The sequence below is a fragment of the Sinocyclocheilus rhinocerous genome, unplaced genomic scaffold, assembly GCF_001515625.1.
Source record: "Sinocyclocheilus rhinocerous isolate Xijiao unplaced genomic scaffold, SAMN03320098_v1.1 scaffold1938, whole genome shotgun sequence".
NCBI lineage: Eukaryota > Metazoa > Chordata > Actinopteri > Cypriniformes > Cyprinidae > Sinocyclocheilus > Sinocyclocheilus rhinocerous.
In genome coordinates, this window is record NW_015629065.1 from 1,853,785 (window position 1) to 1,873,984 (window position 20,200).

At 38.4% G+C, this 20,200-nt stretch overlaps 2 protein-coding genes across 4 annotated transcripts in view; both read right to left on the bottom strand.

The window, feature by feature from the left end:
* Positions 1–7,942, bottom strand: part of LOC107738740 (transmembrane protein 189) — a 34,835-nt gene extending 26,893 nt beyond the window's left edge. The window contains exons 1-2 of the mRNA XM_016550566.1: positions 7,805–7,942; positions 7,413–7,577 (exon numbers count right to left, since the gene is read on the bottom strand). Of these exons, the coding sequence (XP_016406052.1) occupies positions 7,413–7,577; positions 7,805–7,814 (175 nt within the window). The 5' untranslated portion in view covers positions 7,815–7,942. The remainder of the gene's footprint in view (positions 1–7,412; positions 7,578–7,804) is intronic.
* A 2,440-nt stretch (positions 7,943–10,382) lies between these two features.
* Positions 10,383–20,200, bottom strand: part of znf423 (zinc finger protein 423) — a 187,779-nt gene continuing 177,961 nt past the window's right edge. For all 3 annotated transcript variants that reach the window (XM_016550571.1, XM_016550570.1, XM_016550568.1), the window contains one exon: positions 10,383–11,243. In XM_016550571.1, coding sequence (XP_016406057.1) covers positions 11,214–11,243 — 30 coding nt within the window. In that variant the 3' untranslated portion in view covers positions 10,383–11,213. The remainder of the gene's footprint in view (positions 11,244–20,200) is intronic.

Below are 20,200 nucleotides of genomic sequence, written 5' to 3' on the forward strand. Positions count from 1 at the left end.
CTTTTTTGAAGTCCCTAGTCACCATATAAAAAGAAAGTCTGAACATTCTGCTAAACATCTCCTTACAGTATGTGTTTCATAGAAGAAAGCCATACAAATACAGATGTTTCATATTTTGGCTTCTGTAACAAAATCTGCACAGGAAGGTGCATAGGTACATAGGAATGAACAGAGAGTCCTGTACAACTTCTTATAATACAAATGAAACTTTTGCTCTTGTCATACACTACTGTTCAAAAGTTTGAAGCAGTAGGATTTTTTTGGTTACATTTTATTTTAAGGGGTCCTTGTTACAGTGTAATTATACATTTAAGTACTGAGTGATATTAATTAACTACATGTAACTACATACGGTTAGGGTTTGGCTTAGGGTTACTTGCATGTAATTATGCATAATTTATTGTCATTACAATAGTAAGTACAAGTAACATGGACACCTTAAAGTGTTACCGTTTTTATTCATGCTTTTTTGTTAATTAGAAACAGTAATATTGTGAAATATTATTACAATTTAAAACAACTGTTTTCTGGTTTAATATATTTAAAAGTATAATTTATTCCTTTGATGGCAAAGCTGAATTTTCAGCATCATTGCTCCAGTCTTCAGTGTCACATGATCCTTCAGAAATCATTGTAATATGCTGATTTGGTATATAAGAAACAATTTTTATTATTAACAACTTTGCTGCTTTTTTTTTCAGGATTCTTTGATGCTGAAAAAACATCATGTATTTGAAAAATAAATCTTGTCATTTTTGATAAATTAAAACATACTTGCTCAATAAGTATTATTTAAAAAAACAGATTACTGATCAAAAACTTCTGAATGATGTATGGAGTATATGTTCATTCATTCATTCGTCAAGGCAGTCTTCTCATTCAGTTTTCATTGCACAGTTAATCAGTATATTTTTATAATGCACTCTAAAAAAAGTGATCAAAATCGAACCAATAGATTTACAACCTATTAGAAGCACATACTCATACTGTACAAGGAGGTGTTCATCAGTGAGATGGGAGATGGATTGTGGGGGTGTTTGGATGTGTTGTATAGTATGTGGTGCAGTGCAGCAGGACTGTAGGCAGGGTTATGCTCGGTGTCAAGCAGACGTGTCTGGTGTCTTATTCTACTCCGTGGCCCGGTCTCTTCTCTGTGCTGTAACACACATCCCTGGCCCTGCGCCACAGACCGGAGAATTTGCCTACAAGGCAGCAAGCCGAAAGATCAACTACTTCCTTTTGGCTCAGGCTCTTTTGTAACTTTTATTTCTTACATGGAAATGTCGCAGCGTCTCTGTTGCTAGCTTACTATTAACAGATAACGGGTGCAGAACAATGAAAATATACTTTACTGTGGCTGACGCATAAAGACTTCTAACTCACTCTGCATTTTGGAAACAGTTGCGCTGCTTAATATTTTTCAGCATTCTTTGATGAATAGAAAGTGCAAAAGAAATATTTAGTAACATTATAAATGTCTTTACTGACACTTTTGATAAATCTGAAGCATCGTTGCTGAATGAAAGTAAAAATTTTCTTAAAAAAAAAAATATATATAAAAAAAAAAAAAAAAACCAGTCACAGTCTGGAGTAAAAACTGCAGGCAATGACGCCATCAAAAAATGTGAAAGGTAAAACATCCATTCATACAGCTGACATATTGAGTGTTTCTGACACTTTTCCCTGCAGAATGAGGTGGTGTATGTTCCTATTTGATGTGAAGAAGTACAACAGTGATTACTCTGCTAGCACATCTGTGTGAACATCTGTACGTTCACCAAAAATCACCTTGAGGGCAGCTGGTGTAAAGTTCAAAAATGGCTTCGAAAGTTTCCAAATGCTCATTAGAGCCACTTTCAACTTCACCTACTGTACATCCAGGAGAATTTAAAAGACAGATGAAACAGTGACGGCATTCAGAGTCAGTCAGTGATTAGATAATCAAGAGAGAGTGATAGGGGAGTGAACCTAAGATCACAGGGTTAAAGGTGGACATAGCAGCTGCGACCTAAAGACACTCAGTGTGAATTTCTTCAGTAAATTTCCATCTCCAAGGCCACCAGATGCCCTCAGACTGATCTAGGGCCAGAGGTCACAACTTAAAGTGACAGGAAAGCAAACAGCTGGATTTCAAGTGCTCAGACTGTGTAGCCTTTGCAAAAGGCCTGTCCTCAACCCCTCCAGTTAAGAAAAGCCCAAGTTATAATTGTAAACAAATTATCACTCAGTTTGTTTGTAACTTAAGGAGTTTGTTGCAACTGGCAGACGGTCTACATACTGCAGTTTATTCTGGCCCAGAAATAGCCACTTAAGACAGGAAGAAACCATCTGACCAACATAAAACGATCAACCACAGTGTTTGTTTTTACGCACCGTTTATCATTGGATAAATCGGAAATGGACCATATCACAATAATAGAGTGGTGTGAAAAAAAAATACAGAAAACACAAAAATTTGAAAATTATGCTCCTACAAAAGTAGCAAAGATAAAAATAAGTTTAAAAAAAGTTAAACAACTTTTTTTTTTTTCAATTTGATGTCACCAATCTTGTAAATATCGGCAAAACCTGTGGTTACTTCATCAAAATAAAACAAAAGTGTTCAACTGTATCAACCCTGTGCCTTGGAAATACAGCCTTGTTTCCAGGCAGAAAGATTAAAGAAAAGATATATGTGCCTTTGAATTGCATGAAGTTTCACATTAACTTCAAAGCCTGCAGGAGGAAGAAGAATCAATTTATTCTCAAACATAAAGGTGTGTATATAACAGGAATGTATCTCCGAGTGGACTGTTATGGTGGAACGGATTCAGACACAAAGAAGAGTAACGCTCCTGGTGTGCAGTGTTGACACATTGTTGGCTTATCTGCAGGATTGCTACCATAAATATATATAGCGGTGTTTGACAGCTGATAAGCTTAAAATCACATTCGCACTTGTAGGTCAGTGTGCCTATAGTGCCGTCCACCCATTTACAGCTCGTATTATTCACCTTTCCGCACAGTTCAAGCTTTTCTGTAGTCAAGACATCAGCCTGCCACAAATAAGAAGTGACTAAACCGATTGAAGTCAAGATCGCTGACTGCATAGGAAACCAGATCTTGAGATGTAATACTATATTGATCTCTTTTTCTCTCGAACACACGGCAAGCGCCCTGGTAACCAGAGCATGGCGGCTGGCAGAGGCAATGGGGGAAACAGAAAGTAGCCTGTAAATCCTGTTTACTTTGCGGCGAATCTGTAAAGTGGGATAAGAAGCACAAAGAGCAGTCAGTGGTGCATGACACGCAGACATATGGCAGGGAGAGGCGTCCAGCTGTTCCGCTGTCCTGGGGTTACAGTAATGAGCCGGAGGCTTCATTGAGCAGACTGAAGCCTCATCAATCCCTTTTCACCAGTAAGCCTCAACACTTCCAAACGCCATTCCCGCTCACCTCATCTCAGGCACAAACCAGCCTCAGACAAGCCTCCGGAGCATCTGCTTTTAGCATCCTTGACATTATATTCTGTGGCTCAAGCCTCTGCTCTCCATGGCCTCTCCAGATGGACCACAGTTCAGCATCAGCTCATGCCAGCTGAATTCCATCAGGTAACCGAACCATTGGATTCCAAGTCTATGGCACTTTTTGTGGATAAAGGATCGAATTAAAGGAAATATACAAGGGCTTGAGGTGGACAAGACCATTTGGGGGTGGTGTGATTCAGGAATGGTAACCACAAGGTTGATGGTTTGATACCTGCAAGAAGCGAGCCATGAGTCACTACCATTTTGGAACCACATGGCGCCAAGCTATGGCGTAAAAGTTGCAAAAATTAATTCTTATGGTTCTGGTTGTATGGAAATAAATAACCTAAAGAATTTAAGATTCCAAGTCTTTGTCGAAATGCACTGAATTGGAATTACATTGGCCAAGTGTAAGCAAGCTCACAACTTACTTACAATCAATCTATCTACTTCTCTTCTCCGTAAGGCCTACAAACCTTCAAACTTCAAAGTTCAAACTTTTTTCAAAGCAATCAAAAGCGGTTTCAACAAACTTGCTTTACCAGTTTGTTACAAACTAATTTAATTGTACTATTTCCTTACATTCATGTTCGAAATGCAGTTCTATATCCTGTTTGCTAACACCATTTTAATTCAATTTAAATCAGAATCAGAAATAATTCAGGGTTCTTTTCTTCATCTTAAAAACTAGTTCTTAATGAAGGTAATTTTTAAATAAATGAATACTTTTATTCAGCAAGGATTCCAAATTGATTAAAAGTGACAGTAAAGATATTTATAATGTTACAAAAATATATTTCAAATAAACACTGTTCTTTTGAACCTTCTATTCATCATAGAATCCTGAAAGAGAAAATGTATCACAGTTTTTTCAAAAATATTATGCAGAAAATTGTTGATAATAATAAGACATAAGAAAAACAGTGATAACAATAAGACATGATTCCAAAATGAGCACCAAATCAGCATATTAGAGTGTTTTTTGCAGGACTACGAGATACTGAAGCCTGGAGTAATGACTACTGAAAACTCAGCTCTACCACCACAGGAATAAATTAAAATTTTAAATATTAAAATAGAAATCAGTTTTTTTTTATTGAAATAATATTTCACAATATTACTGTTTCTAATGGATTTGTGATCAAATAAATGCAACCTTGGTGACCCTAAACAACCCCAAACTTTTGAAAGGTAGTGTATATCTAAAAAATAGAATATTTATGAGAATATTGGTTGATATTTTGAGGTAAAATATTGCAATACTATGAAATATGATTTTTCCCCCAACCACAATCCTGTATGTCATGGACGATAAACTTTAAAAGTGTGGTAATTACAACTGCAAACAGCATGCAAACCACAGCACAAGCAAAACAACAATCCCAGCGTACTTTCCTTGAGAATCCCACAGATAAGCCTCTCCGACAAGCACTTCACAGCTGGTGGATACTAAACACGACTATAATAAGACATGATTCCAAATGAGCACCAAATCAGCATATTAGAGTGTTTTTTGCAGGACTACGAGACACTGAAGACTGGAGTAATGACTACTGAAAACTCAGCTCTACCACCACAGGAATAAATTAAATTTTTAAATATTAAAATAGAAATCAGTTTTTTTTAATTGAAATAATATTTCACAATATTACTGTTTCTACTGGATTTGTGATCAAATAAATGCAACCTTGGTGACCCTAAACAACCCCAAACTTTTGAAAGGTAGTGTATATCTAAAAAATAGAATATTTATGAGAATATTGGTTGATATTTTGAGGTAAAATATTGCAATACTATGAAATATGATTTTTCCCCCAACCACAATCCTGTATGTCATGGACGATAAACTTTAAAAGTGTGGTAATTACAACTGCAAACAGCATGCAAACCACAGCACAAGCAAAACAACAATCCCAGCGTACTTTCCTTGAGAATCCCACAGATAAGCCTCTCCGACAAGCACTTCACAGCTGGTGGATACTAAACACGACTGAGCTCATCCAAAAATCCCATCCACAATCCCACCCAACCCCACCATTCACAGAGAGAAGCATCACAACATTATCTTATTAACCTCGCAAAACTTCTCTCAAACGTTCTCAACATGGCCAAGTAATTTACATGCTGGACATGCCGGTGGTAGCATATGCTTAATGCGCTGGGTGCATTGGCAAAGAAAATGGAGTGGTCATTATCATTCTTAATAGCATTTTGAGTTAAATCGATGTAGTTTTAATTGCAGCTGCACACTACAAGCGTCCCATGACACAATGAGACTGCTTCTGCAGCTAGAGGACAGTGGAGGGGGACTTTCAATGCTAAATCTTGTTTTAGTCGGGGGGTAGAAGGATGGCATGGTGGGGTTGGGGGTTAAAGGCTTTTCCTAACGCTGCTGATCTCCGGCTCATGATGTGCAGAGATGGAGCTGTTTTCCATTAAGCTAAAAGTGGAATGAAGTCAAATCTGAAACATGCATTAATTTGTTTATTTGGTGTTCCGTGTAAGACTCCCCACAGCAGACACAGGTCAAATAAAAAATATCAGTGGAAGCACAGCTTGTCGAAGATGCCTAATAACTGGGAACATCACAATAGACTTCTGCTGTCATTGTAGATTATTGCATGCTTGATTTTTAAGATCATGGCAACACTTTTAATAAGATTCTATTCGTTAACTGCATTAGTTAACGAACTAATGAAGAAAAATAGGCTACTAAAGCATCGCAGTTAAAGTAACTTTTAACATTTACCAATACTGTAGATGATTAAAATCAAAAGTTGTATCTCTTAATATTTATTTAGACCTAACCTATCATGAACGAACAACGAATGGCTTTATTTTGATTAACTAATGTTAACAAAGATTAATAAATACTGTAACAAATGTATTGCTCATTGTTAGTTAATGCTATTAACGAAGAGCGGATGGAACCTTATTGAAAAATTATACCACAAGAATTTTATAGATTTTCTGACGAATATTTCCTCTGCATAGCAGGTACCAATCCTTCAAATTAAAAGATCTAAATAATTACACTTATCTGTGTAAAAATAAAATATTATGAAATATTAAATGTCAATAAATGACCATGACTTCTCCATATATCCCTGACATTAAAAATATATAAAATATAAAAAGTAACATAAAACATCCCTAATATTTCCAATGTGAATATGCATACACATTTATATAAAAAAACACTTAAAAAGCTATTATTCATATGCACCAAATATGAATCATAAAGGTCTCCAAGTCTATAAAAATGTAACAGCTGTTGTACAGCAAATCATAAACAGTTCACCTAAAACAAATATGTCATCATTTACTCAAGGCAGAATGTCACAATTCACTTTCATTTAATGTAAAAAAATAAATAAATAAAAAGATGCACTGAATGGTGACAGACTGCCCAAAATTTATTTTGTGTTCCAATAAGGAAAAAAAGTCAAAAAGGTATTGATAAATGTGAGGGTCATGAGAAAACAGTGAACAGTCACTTAAGAGTTGCAAACATAGTTTGCAAACGATTCTCTTGTTCTCAACACTTGGTGCTGACAGGTACAATTTCTAGTGTCATTTACTTCTAAGGGTTTAAACGCACAGTGTTACAAGTTTTACAAAGTAGCAAATACACAATACAGCCAACCCATAACTAAGAAGTCTTATATTACAGGAGGATGTTATACAAGCACCAACATTCATTATATTATGTTGATGTCATTCATGCGTTGCTGTCACATATTATTGATCAAACGGACCTCTATGCACAAAGCTGCACGTAACTTTTGTGTGCGCGCGTGCTTTCCTGGCCTTAATGTGGCCTGATGATGCTGCAACGTGAAACAGTAGAAAAACGATGCATATAAACACAGATGTGTTTAATGACACCCGATGTGCTTGTCTTACCGGGAGAGTAAAGCTTGGCGAGCTGTCGGGCCCCGGCGTGCTGCGGGCCCCAGCGAGGCGCGGTGCTGCGCGCAGACGCCCCATGTTCATTCCCGTTCGGATCCTCCTCTGCCATAGACCGATGCCTGATCTCCGTCTCTGACAGTAGCGCCGCAGCCATGCTCCCTTATGATGGCCAGTTTTCAGAGAAAATGCATTAACAATGACGCTGTATCGTGCATTTAGTAACTAATACACAAGGGTTTAGGTTTAGCGCTGAATGACACACCTTTCCTGGTAAATCCACTGAGGTTCCTACTTCAGTGAAACACACCCGGAACTAAAATACGCACGAACTGCCTGTCTGATACTTCGCTAGAATAAACGGAGATATTATAATAAGTATTGCTTACCTTGTTTCATCTCATGAGCTAAATGACTGATAAATATTGCTCCCCACAGGGCATCCGATCCAGGTCTTTAAACTGTCCGATAGCCCGAAGAAAGTGAATATTTGCAAAACTTTTCTTGTGCTCTGTGGTGTGGAGTGTTCTTAGGGACAGTCGTAAAATGTTTGCGTCGTGACGCGAAACAATCGTTGCAATCACTGGCTGTTACTCTGGGAGGATTAATAGAATTAACCAAATGATATTATATTTTAAATGTTTACTAACGATTTTTTTTGTGTGTATGTGGTTATACAGGTGTTGCCCATTAAATGTTACAATCGTACAAAACTGCGCGGTATTTTATTGATGGTCCCTAACAGCTCATGCGAGTCTATCATAAGACTTTGAGACGCTGATAAGAGAAACAAGCATCTTGAGGCGAAATTGAGTACACACGACTACTGTACTACCTGTTGATAAGAAACAGATAAGATAATCATATCATCTCATGTTTATGTTAATCTGTTTGATTATGAGGTACTGAAACGCTCAGTCACAATATAATACAAAATAATAATATAAATTATATCACTGTATATTAATATATTTTTTTCTGTTTGTTTTATCGGATGTATAATAATATAGTATAGTATAATGGAATAGAATAGAATATAGGCTAATCAACAAAACAAACAGAAAAAAATATATAATTTATAACAGTATGTCAAAAAACTAAATTGTATAGTCAATTGTAATTGCATGTACATCATTGAGATTTGTAGATTAATTTATTTTTTAACTTGCTAGCTAATGATCTGTTAAGCATTATATAATGTGGTAATGTTGGTGAAATTTCTTAATTATAAAGTGTTTTAGAGAAAATCTATCTTGTTATATCAAGAGTCCTTGGGATGCTGGGTGTCTGTATGTAGGTCTGTATAACCCTCTGAAGCTGTGAAGATTGGCAATGCCTAGACAGACAGTAATATAAATTATATCACTGTATATTAATATATTTTTTTCTGTTTGTTTTATCGGATGTATAATAATATAGTATAGTATAATGGAATAGAATAGAATATAGGCTAATCAACAACACAAAGAAAAAAATATATAATTTATAACGGTATGTCAAAAAACTAAACTGTATAGTCAATTGTAATTGCATGTACATCATTGAGATTTGTAGATTAATTTATTTTTTAACTTGCTAGCTAATGATCTGTTAAGCATTATATAATGTGGTAATGTTGGTGAAATTTCTTAATTATAAAGTGTTTTAGAGAAAATCTATCTTGTTATATCAAGAGTCCTTGGGATGCTGGGTGTCTGTATGGGGGTCTGTATAACCCTCTGAAGCTGTGAAGATTGGCAATGCCTAGACAGACAGATAGATTGGTTAACTGATTTGCTAACTTAATCATATCCTCAAATATTTTAAATAATTCTACCACAAAATACAAATGCAGTTTCAAACTTTGCCTCATTTGGAAATCTCCATTTACCCTTAAAAAGCACATGCTCATAATACAGCACAGATTTGATAAACTGCAGTACAATGAAATACTTAAACAACTGAAACACCAGTAGCCTATTAAGGGCATCTTTCAGTACTATTGGGGATTTGTGGATGATTCATAAAATCACATGCTAGTTTTCAAGTATTTAGGAGTTACTCAGATGGTGTGCTGAACCCTGTTTCCCAAGCGGACAGGTTCAGAGGACCCCCGGGGCCCATAGTGTATCGATGCGTTCCGATGGCTGATTTCTGGGAACAGCACCGACTTTCTGTCCGGCTCAAGTTATAAACACATGGATGCAATTAAAGCAGAAACTGCACTGGTAAAAGAAACAGTACTTTAAATAGATGTTTCTGCCCTTATTCAGTGAGTCACAGGCATTAAATCATCTGATGATCAGTGTTGGGTTTTTCCTTATTTACAGCAATCATAATGCTAAATATTCAGGGAAATTTGCATCATAGTTCTGCATTATGATTTTTTTTTTACATTATACAAGATAAAATCTTTCCCTTTAAAACCTGATGAATAAATTTGATGAAGTATACCAATGACAAGTGCCATTTTCCCATGATTTTCAGATTGTCATATTTTACAGTTGAATTCATGTGACGGCGAGCAGTGTTATAATCACCATATAAAATTGGCAAAGACTCAAGTCTTTGATTCAGATCCTCTTGCACTGAATGAAACACTATGAAAGCAGCATGAATCATGGTTTGTGATGCAATATCGAATTACTGTTCTCCTCTCCTGCAGATGAATCATAGTAGACTTGAATTTGTGTAAAAGTTGTTACCACGTTAACATGTATAACAATATCCACCGCAAATATTTTGATTATTTTTTTAATGTAAAAATAAACTAAACCTGTGTTAAGCATGTTCACACCCGTCCAAGAGTTTTCATCATTGTCATTTTATTTTTTTTAATGCAAATGATCTGTTTTATGAGTAGCATTACTGTAGCTCCCAGATATTTATTGTTAAATAGAAAGCATGACAAGAAGAATGGAGCTCACACAGCATCAGGGGAACAGAGCCACTCTGCGCTTTGAAAGAACACTCACTTCAGATGCACGGATTCCCTTTATTCATGATTTATTTATTTGTTTATTTTCATCTGTACTAGTTTATTGCAATCTGGTTAATTCACATTTAAAAAGCAGACATCATCCAGTTGCACTGAAATCAATGATATTCATTTTTTACAACATCCATAAGGCCCATGTACTGGAAAATCCAATCAAAACCATTATGTTTTTAATTTTTTTCTTTATATGTTTTTTGTCTTTTTACTGTAATTAGAAAAAAGAAAATATATAACAATAATAATAGAAAGGAAAAATATTACGACTGGCAAGCAATCACAGCACAGCACAAGTACCTATTTACTGCAAGAAATAAATGGTACAAATCAATCAACAAATAAAAAAGGTCTGAGAATATATGCATTGAAAAGAACAAAATTGGCACGTATGAAGTTTGATACATGAAGAAACAGAGGACAAGATATGTATTTCTAGAGATTAAAATCAGGCAGAGGGTGTCTTTTCCTTCCGGTTTTTTCCCCCCCCATCTTTTGTCCCCAAAAAAATCAAGGAAAAACTAAAAGAAAACGGGGAGAAAATAAGGAACACATAACCAGGAAGAAGGGACGATAAAAAATACTGCACGTAAAATACCTTTTTCTCTCCATCTTCTTTTTTTCCTCTCCTTTTCTTTTTTAATAGCATATCCCATTAATATTCATTCCCCACCGTTCGTAATAGCTGCGCCTGGTGGCGGAATCGTTAGAGTTTTACATGTGAGTAGCAAATGACACTTTGATTGGCTGTGATGTTGAAATGTTCCTCCCCCACCGGGCCTGGGTCGGGGTTCTAGGCTGAACCGGGAGTCCTGCGGGGCCCGGTCTCACTGTGCGTGCTGGCTCAGTGTGTGGTTCTGCAGGGGAACAGAAGAGAACACATGAGGAGAGAAATAATAAGCTACGTGCCCACACCTCCACCCGTCTCCTTCGCTCTCTCCCTCTATCCATCTCTCTTTCCATTTACCCACCAGGCCTGTCCGTCCATCTCAAGGCTAGCAGCCCCACTTTGACAGAGGAGTTCGAGCTCTGCAGCCACGAGCGAACACCTTCCTTTCTTCCCATTTTCTTTCTTCTCCACACCCTCCCATTAAATTTTGGGCACATGTGCATTTGCGATCCCATTCATCCACCCACGCGCACACGCGCCACACTTCCGCACCGGGCAGAGAAACATAACATTCGTCCTCCGCTTGATTTAGAGTTCTCCGTTTCTAATGCAAAAACACTCATTTGTTTATACTGGAGTATTGGATACATGTTTATGAATCTTTAAAATCAGCACAATGCCTTACGAGGCTCTCGTTCTATGGACTCCTGAGAACAGAACATACATTTATAATAAAATATCAAATCTCTCCGTATTGAAGTGTAGAAGAAAAGTAGGAGAGAAAAGAGTTTTGTCAAATTACACTCTTAAAAAAAACAAAGGTTTCAAAAAGGGTGTTAAAAGAACCTTTCAGTGAACAGTTCTTAAAATAACATTTTTTTAGTATAAAGAACATTTTAATAATCCAAAGACCCTTTTTTTCCCCCAACCCTTTTGTCCAATGTAAAGGTTCCATGGATGTTAAAGGTTCCTCATAGAACCATAGATTCCAATTCCTATTTTTAAGAATGTACACTTTAAAAAACTGGAAATTGTTGAAACAATTTTCACTCAGAAGTTGCTAGTGAATTTTACAATTGATGACAAAGAAATGGCAAGTAACACATTGAATTGAACATGAAATTTTGATGTAGAATGACTGAAATAGTATTTTCTTGTAAAACGTACTGCAAAACACTTTAATATAAAGGTTACAAAGTGGGGTTTTCTCATCAGTGCCGTAGAAGAACCATTTTTGGTTCCCCAAAGAACCTTTCAATGAACAATTCATAAAATAATAATTTCTTAGTTTAATATTTTGATGATCTAAAGAACCTTATAGTGGAACCCTCAATGCCAGTAAAGAACTTTTATTTTTAAGAGTGAAATCTTTGTTTTATTTACAATTTAAAAAATCATCATACATTGTACGCACCACTGTGCACAGAGGAAGCCATAATGGCCTAAAAAATGTCTTAAAACCAGGATCACATACACAGATCAATCAGTCGTTGAGTGAGGGGTTAAACAGGAGCAGATATGCACAGGCTAAATGGTTATTGTGTTGCCAGCTCTCGGCAGCCCTGCTTTTCCGCATGCTTTTCCACATGCTTTTCCGCATGCTTTTCCGCATGCTTTTCCCTGGACCATAAACCCAATTCCCAGAGAAGAGCCGGCAATCATCCCACTTTCCCTCTCAAAGCTCCTTTCCCAGATTAATCTCTCCAAGAGAGATAGGCTGTTTTTATGCCCCGATATAAAAAAAAGAAAAAAAAAACGGAAAGGGGGAGACAAATCTAAGGATTAAACATGGTTTTTCGTTGATAAATACTTATTTTTATTCTTCGTCCTCTTATCTTAGTGCACATATTTTGCAAATGATTTCTGGCAAAGGGGATGGGCAGTTCCATCCGAGGAAGGCCAAATCACTGGGTCTTAAAACTCCAGACCGAATCAATGGCAGCCTGTCAGGGGATGCGCATCTCGCGTCCTCCTCCTCTTTCCATCCCGGCCTCTCTCTCTCTCTTTTCCCGCCCCTCCTGCATGGAACAGAGAGGAGACGCGCACAAGGAGGGCTCTTGAGCGAGGAGACGCATCTCTCTGGGAGCCACTGACCCCATTATGAGAGCAAAGCACTTCTCCTTTTGCATTCTCTTGCCTGCGTTGCCGCCCCCCTTCCAGCAGAGGCCAGCCTTGTCTATGTCTCGCTCTGAGCGCCGCTGGAGAGGAGAACGAGACGGAGGTGCACATCGGACAAAACCCAAACATATTGCAAATCATTTGTCCTCATCATCAAGCACCTGTTTCACATATCGGAATTACAACAAGACGGAACGGGAAAAAGCAACGGCATGGTGAAACGTAACTGAAAATAATCCTGGGACTCACATGACGATGAGCAATGAGTCAATACGGCATACCTGCCTGCACTGTCACATGTGCACATGTCAAGAGCAACTAACGACCCAATTTACCCAAACCTGCCTTAGCCGAGTCCCCAAGAATATGCTGCTGCTCAATCAATTATCAGTTATTCCCCACAAAGCCAATCCCCCTCCAAACTCAATCTTCACCTGCTGCAGAGCCAAATGCAACTCAGCCATTGTCATTATATACCTGATACTACGACTCAATGTGAAACCAAATTAACATCTGGGTCGCCTATCTTTTCATTTACGCTGATGATCATGACAACAAAAACAATAAAAACACTAATAATAGTAATAATAATCTCATGTCATTTAATCTCAATTCATTCAGTACTGGCATTGATCAAGCCTTCGTGACTTGTTTTTGATGTCTTAAATTAAGAATAAATTACTACATGTTGTTAAACAGACCGTTTCGTTTCTGGTTTCTGATTGGTTAATACTGCATTCTAGTTAAAACACACAATAATACAATGTCCTGAAACCATTCTCACTCGCTCACCCGTACTTTCCTGTCTACACTATACTTTGTGTATTTATGTGTATATTTATTTGTATAATTTATAAATATTTCCATAGATAATATACATTTATATTCATTTTTCAACTTAAAATATTTACTAAAATATAAACAAAAACATTATTTAAATATACACACACACACAATTTGAAATTTTATTTTATTAATTAAAACTTACTTTTGTATCAAAAGTTATAGTCTTATAAAGTTATATAAATTCTTTTTTTTTATAAAATAAGATTATAAAATTACATATTGAATAGTACACAACAGTTTATATAACCTGCAATAAGTTTGTGTGTGTGTGTATTGTGTCTATATTCGAAATGTTGACCAAAGTGAATTTGTTTAAAATACTGTTGCATTCTTGGATTTGCATTCAAATAATGCGTAAATAAGAGCAAGTCTGAATTGGAGTGTCCGCATTTGTGACAGAGAAAGAGGGAGTGTAAGTGTGTGTGTGTGTGTGTGTGTGTGTATGGTCTCCCCCAGGTTGTCAGGGCTGTGTGGAGCTGTATTGATTTGGAGGTGGAGGGACAGAGAGGCAGTGTTGTTCCCTGGGGTCTAGGGTTACACCAGCACTGCAGTGGCCTGATGGAAACTGCACAGTAGGACTGGAGGGGTGCGGGGAGCCCGACCTAACATACAGTACACAACCTCCTTCATACACACACATAGATCCTTCACTAAAACAAAAGACATGCGCTCAGACTCCCCAGCGCACACATGCCTACGTACATACCTCACATAAACACACACACACGGTCACTAGCCACAATCAACATCCACCGTCGGCTTATTTCATGATCTCTGGCATATACGAGCCACTGTGGCATCATACATCTGCTTGGTCTAATCACACACACCCTTATAAATGCAACACACTGTCGCACTTCAGCTGCCCACCGCGCACACACACACACACACACACACCCCAACACATCTATTTCCATCGCTCCGATATCTCTCTTGAAACATGGCAGCTGATGTGTGGGCGATCAAACCAGCAACACTTGTTTAAATTAGTTAATCAGTGTGTTGGAACAAACACATTTTCACTGTGGCATCATACATCTGCTTGGTCTAATCACACACACCCTTATAAATGCAACACACTGTCGCACTTCAGCTGCCCACCGCGCACACACACACACACACACACCCCAACACATCTATTTCCATCGCTCCGATATCTCTCTTGAAACATGGCAGCTGATGTGTGGGCGATCAAACCAGCAACACTTGTTTAAATTAGTTAATCAGTGTGTTGGAACAAACACATTTTCAGGCCGGTCGCAGTTTGTTCTCTTCATCCGAGCGCGTCGTCGGGGGCAGCGCTATTGATTAAGCCGCAGGCGATCGATCGCCAGAATGGTGTGTGTCTCTGAATCTGATAATGACTCGCAATATGACATCAGTGCAATGCAGCTGTAATTGATATATTCTTGAAGGGGGGAAGTTCGAGCGAGAGAGGTGGAGAACACAGAGGAAGGCTGTTTAAACAGTCAATGGATGAGCTGCGACTGAACACAGCACAAGACGCGCATGGACGCATTCGTCGAATCAGTTGCACGAGAACTTGAAGAGCTCACGGTTCATGCGCCGTTGTTGCAACAGAAATGCGACAACTTCCTCTCAATTTCAAGTGCAGTTTTAGGCACTCATTGTAGTTTTATTCGTACACCTGATCGCTGCAACGCGAGGAGGGCACGGCGTAATGTGGGGAACAGCCTCCTTACCCTTCCCTCCCTTGGCTTGGCGACGGAGCGGGGGGGATGCAATGCGGTGGGCAGAACAGCCCCTGCGAGCTCAGTCAATATCTACGCTGTCATTGTTTTCCTAAACTGGTTATAAAAGAGAGGCTAAATCCTGCGGAGCTGTGCACTCCTGGGAAATATGGCCCAGTCACATTACTGATGCAGTGACTGCGAGACTGCTGCACTCACCGGGGGGGAGGAGGAGGAGGGGGGAGAGAGAAGGGGGAAGCGGTGGGGAGATAAAGATAAAGGAAAATCAAATCTACGTTTCCCTACACAGCCTCTTTTCACACACAGAGCATGCACATACAGCCGGACCGAGCGGCTGTCATGTCACTTTCAATCAGGGCTGTTCGTGTGTGCGAGCGTGTGTGTGCCGCAGGGCCCCTGGCTCCCGGCTCCGTGGTGCCCCCTGGGGACGGTGCAGTGTCAGTGAAACTCTAATGTGTTGGCTCGTTCTGCAAGAGCGAACAGAGTGAGAGAGAGAAAAGAGTGTTGCTGGAGAGGGTGGCCGTTCTGTCAGTAAACTGTTTTTCGTAACAGGATTCTTTGGAATTACTGACGTCTACGTATTTTCTCTATCTCTAATAAATAATATATCAATATATTATAATAGAGAGACTGAAGAAGAGGAGAAAGAGCCACTCTGCACTAACACACTGTATTGCTGTATCTAGATGCTCACTCACACACACACAATTGAACAGACAGTGTGTGTCTCTGTGCTATCGGGTTTATAAAGTGCTCTCTGCCGAGTCTGTCTGAGGTCTGTATGGCTAAACACAGACAGGGAGAGAAAATACTGAAGCTGATAGAAAAAGAGAAGAGAAGGGAGTTTAGAAAGAAAGAGAGAGGGATCATGAATGAGAAAGACAGAAAGAGAGAGAGAGTAAAGTTGTCAAAAAGAGAGCGTGAATGAGTATAGAGAAAGAGAGAGAGGTGAGGGCTTTGCTCTTAGGACGCTAGTCTGTCCCTCTCTGCTCCGTTTTTAAAACAAAATGAAAAATCACCTTTGCCGCCTGGTGCACTTTAGAGTAGCTTATTTTTAGACCCGCTTGACAGTCTTCCAATGGCCGGAGACTAGCAGATGGGCTGTCTTAAAGCTTCACATGCTCCCAGCTCTCACCTCCCAGAGACAGGAAACTCACTTGGGAGTGTGCTACAAATAAATGCCCCCCTGCCCTGCCCCTGGATTCCCTCATCCCTCCCCTCTTCCCACCTATTCACACCATTCTCCACCCAGATAGTGCCTGTCCCTGAATTTAGCACCTTCCCTGCAACTACGTCCTGCTATACTGAAGTGAACTACACCCACGTCACTGTCCAAATGCTCTCCCCTTTCTGGCCTGACCAGGACTGGAGGAGTATGTGTGAATCTGAATAAAATGTAAACATAAATATGCTTATGATAGATGACCTAGAAATTAGCTCCCACTAAGCCAAGGTGTACTATTACGAATAAATACTAAATTTAGAAAAAATACTAAAAATAATACATTTTATTATTCTTTTATTTTCTTTACTTGATGAACACAAACCAAAAATAAATAAATAAATAAAAAAGATAAATAAAGAGATATTTACAATATGTAAAACTAATATTATTTTTTAAAAAAAACAGCGATTAATTTTATTATACAAACCATGTTTGTATTATATGCCACCATATGCAAATAACCGATACAAGATATATGTGCACCTAAGTGTGCACACAATAATAGTGGCAAAAACACACCTGTTCACACTTATATTCATAAACTTTCTTTATGCCTTTAGCAACTTGGAGAGAAAAATCCAGGTGATATCAGTCAAATTCTGTATGGTCGTTTTATTCTCTCTGAAAAGAGCGGAGGGAGTGATTCCACTCTGACTGACCTCCTCTGACCTCTGTGCTCCAGGGCGGCCTCCTCACATTCATCACACACACACACACACACACACATCCCACCATCACACTGTTTACACTCATACATACTGTATATCCGACATCGGTACGTCTCTGTCAAGCACCAGGTTGCCAAATAAATACTAAATGTACAGGGGATTAATTATACAGCGATGATGTACATAAGCAATTCGATGATGTAATCTTCAGCAACAGAGTAGAGCTGGCTCTAAAAGTCAGCATACGGTGTCGGCTGTCTTTAATATAACATTTGACACAATCTGCAGGCATCAAATAGCGGCACATGACTGGCATACAGACTTATACCAGTAAAAAAATATATCATTACAACCATAATTTGTAGTAATATATATACACTACCATTTAAAAGTTTATGGTCAGTAAGTTTACTTTTTCGTTGTTGAAGAAATTAATACTTTTATTCAGCAATGATGCATTAAACTGATCAAAAATTACAGTAATCCTGAAAACAACTGTTGCAGCATTGATGATAATAATAGAGCACCAAATTAGCAGCATATTAGAATGATTTCTGAAGGATCATGTGACACTGAAGACTGGAGTAATGACTGCTGAAAATTCAGCTTTTTCATCACAGGAACAAATGACATTTCAAAATATATTCAACTAGAAAACAGTTATTTTAAATCGTTATGTTTCACAATATTACTGTTTCTACGGCTTTTTAATCAATTAAATGCAGCATAAGAGACATAAATTTTTTACGATTTCATTCATGATGGATAAACTGTTGTAAGTAAAATTAGTTGAAAATGGCACTTCATGTTAACAATGGTTAAAGGGGTCATATGATGCTTTTTTAAAGATCATTATTTTGTGTATTTGGTGTAACAGAATATGTTGACATGCTTTAATGTTCAAAAAACACATTATTTTTCAAATACTGTACATTATTGTAGGTCCTCTATGCCCCGCCTCTCTCAAACGCTTCGTTTTCTACAAAGTCCCTCCTTCCGACAAGCGCAGTCTGCTCTGATTGGCCAACTGACCCAGTGCATTGTGATTGGCCAAACACCGCAAGCACTTCAGGGATCTTATCTATGCACAATCAGCTTGTAACACTCCAAAGAGAAAGGAAAACATGAAATCGCATCATATGACCCCTTTAAGACTAAGCTTCCTCAGTTTAATTACGTCTACTATGGTATTTTGATCCACAGTAAATGCTGTCCTTTTGTTGTAAGCAGTTTCTAATATAAAATTTCACACATTCTGCAGGCATCAAACAACAATACGCAGACATAAAGACAGACTACATACAAAAACAACACACGCATGCATGCACAAGCCCGTATGGACATGCATACACAGTTGTGGGTTCGTGAGATCTGTGGAGTGTGGAGGTTCGAATGTTAGATGAGCTCGGTGGCCTCAGTAGAGCCGTGTCATGGGCGATAGCACTGCGCTAGGCTAACACTAGGCTACGCTACGCTAGCTGTGTTCTGCCACTCAGAGATGCACTCAAAGTACACACACTCTCTTTCCATGTCATAGCCTCACTAAAACCCTCCCTGCTTCCCCTCAGGGAGGAGGTTTTGACTCCAAAGCAGTCCTAAATTAAGACAGAGAGAGAAAACGCATTATGCGGTGTGCAGAGAGAGAGAGAGAGACGGCTAGTGTGTGTTATCTACAGCCAGTCAACGTCAACACTTTGTTGTCACAACGATATGTGAGCCTAGCAGGCAGAGTGCGAGTGAGAGCGAGGAGGAAAAGAGAATAGGAGAGTGTGTGAGGTGTGCTGTCAGAGCTGTGTGATTTATAGAGTGTGCTGTCAGACTCCAGCTGCTGAACCAAAGTGTCAGGTTGAGAGAGACCCCTACCAGTGTCTGTGTGTTGAGAGAGAAAAAACGAGACTGAGAGAATGAGAGAGACGACAACTTTTTAAAGGCCATATTCTACACTTCTGTAGCATTTTTTTGTCCACTTGTAATGTTAGTGAAGCTTTCTTGAAATCAAAACACTAGCAATTTTGTTCTATAGGACACAATCTGTACTAAGGTGTGACATAAAAAATAATTTGTATGTTGACATCAAACACAAAAATAGGGTCTGATGTGAGACACAAAACAGCCAATCAGAACAGTTCTCTCTGTTTGCTCACACACACACACACACACACACAGTTTTCCTTGGGGAACGTAAGGCATTTGACATTTAATATTTGATAATATTTAATACTCTAAACTTCCACAATCAGTCTCTCCTCATCCATACATAATGATTAATATAAATTAAAAAGCAGTATATAGCATTTTACAGCAACTTGTCTAGTTAGAATTAAAAGGGTCATATGATGCAATTTAAAATTTTCCTTTCTCTTTGGAGTGTTACAAGCTGTTCGTGCATAGATAAGATCCCTAAAGTTGCAAAGACTAAAGTCTCAAACCCAAAGAGATATTCTTTATAAAAGTTAAGAAAAGTTACGCCCTCGTTTAAAAATGCCCCCACATGACTGTGTGGGAAGATTTGCATAACACCGCCCAAATGTTCACGCAAAGAAAGAACGCTGTGTGTTTTGTTGTGAAAGCGAAACTACTTTGTTTGGCCTTCCAAAAGAGGACGATATCCGCTTCGTCATGCCTAGAGCTGATC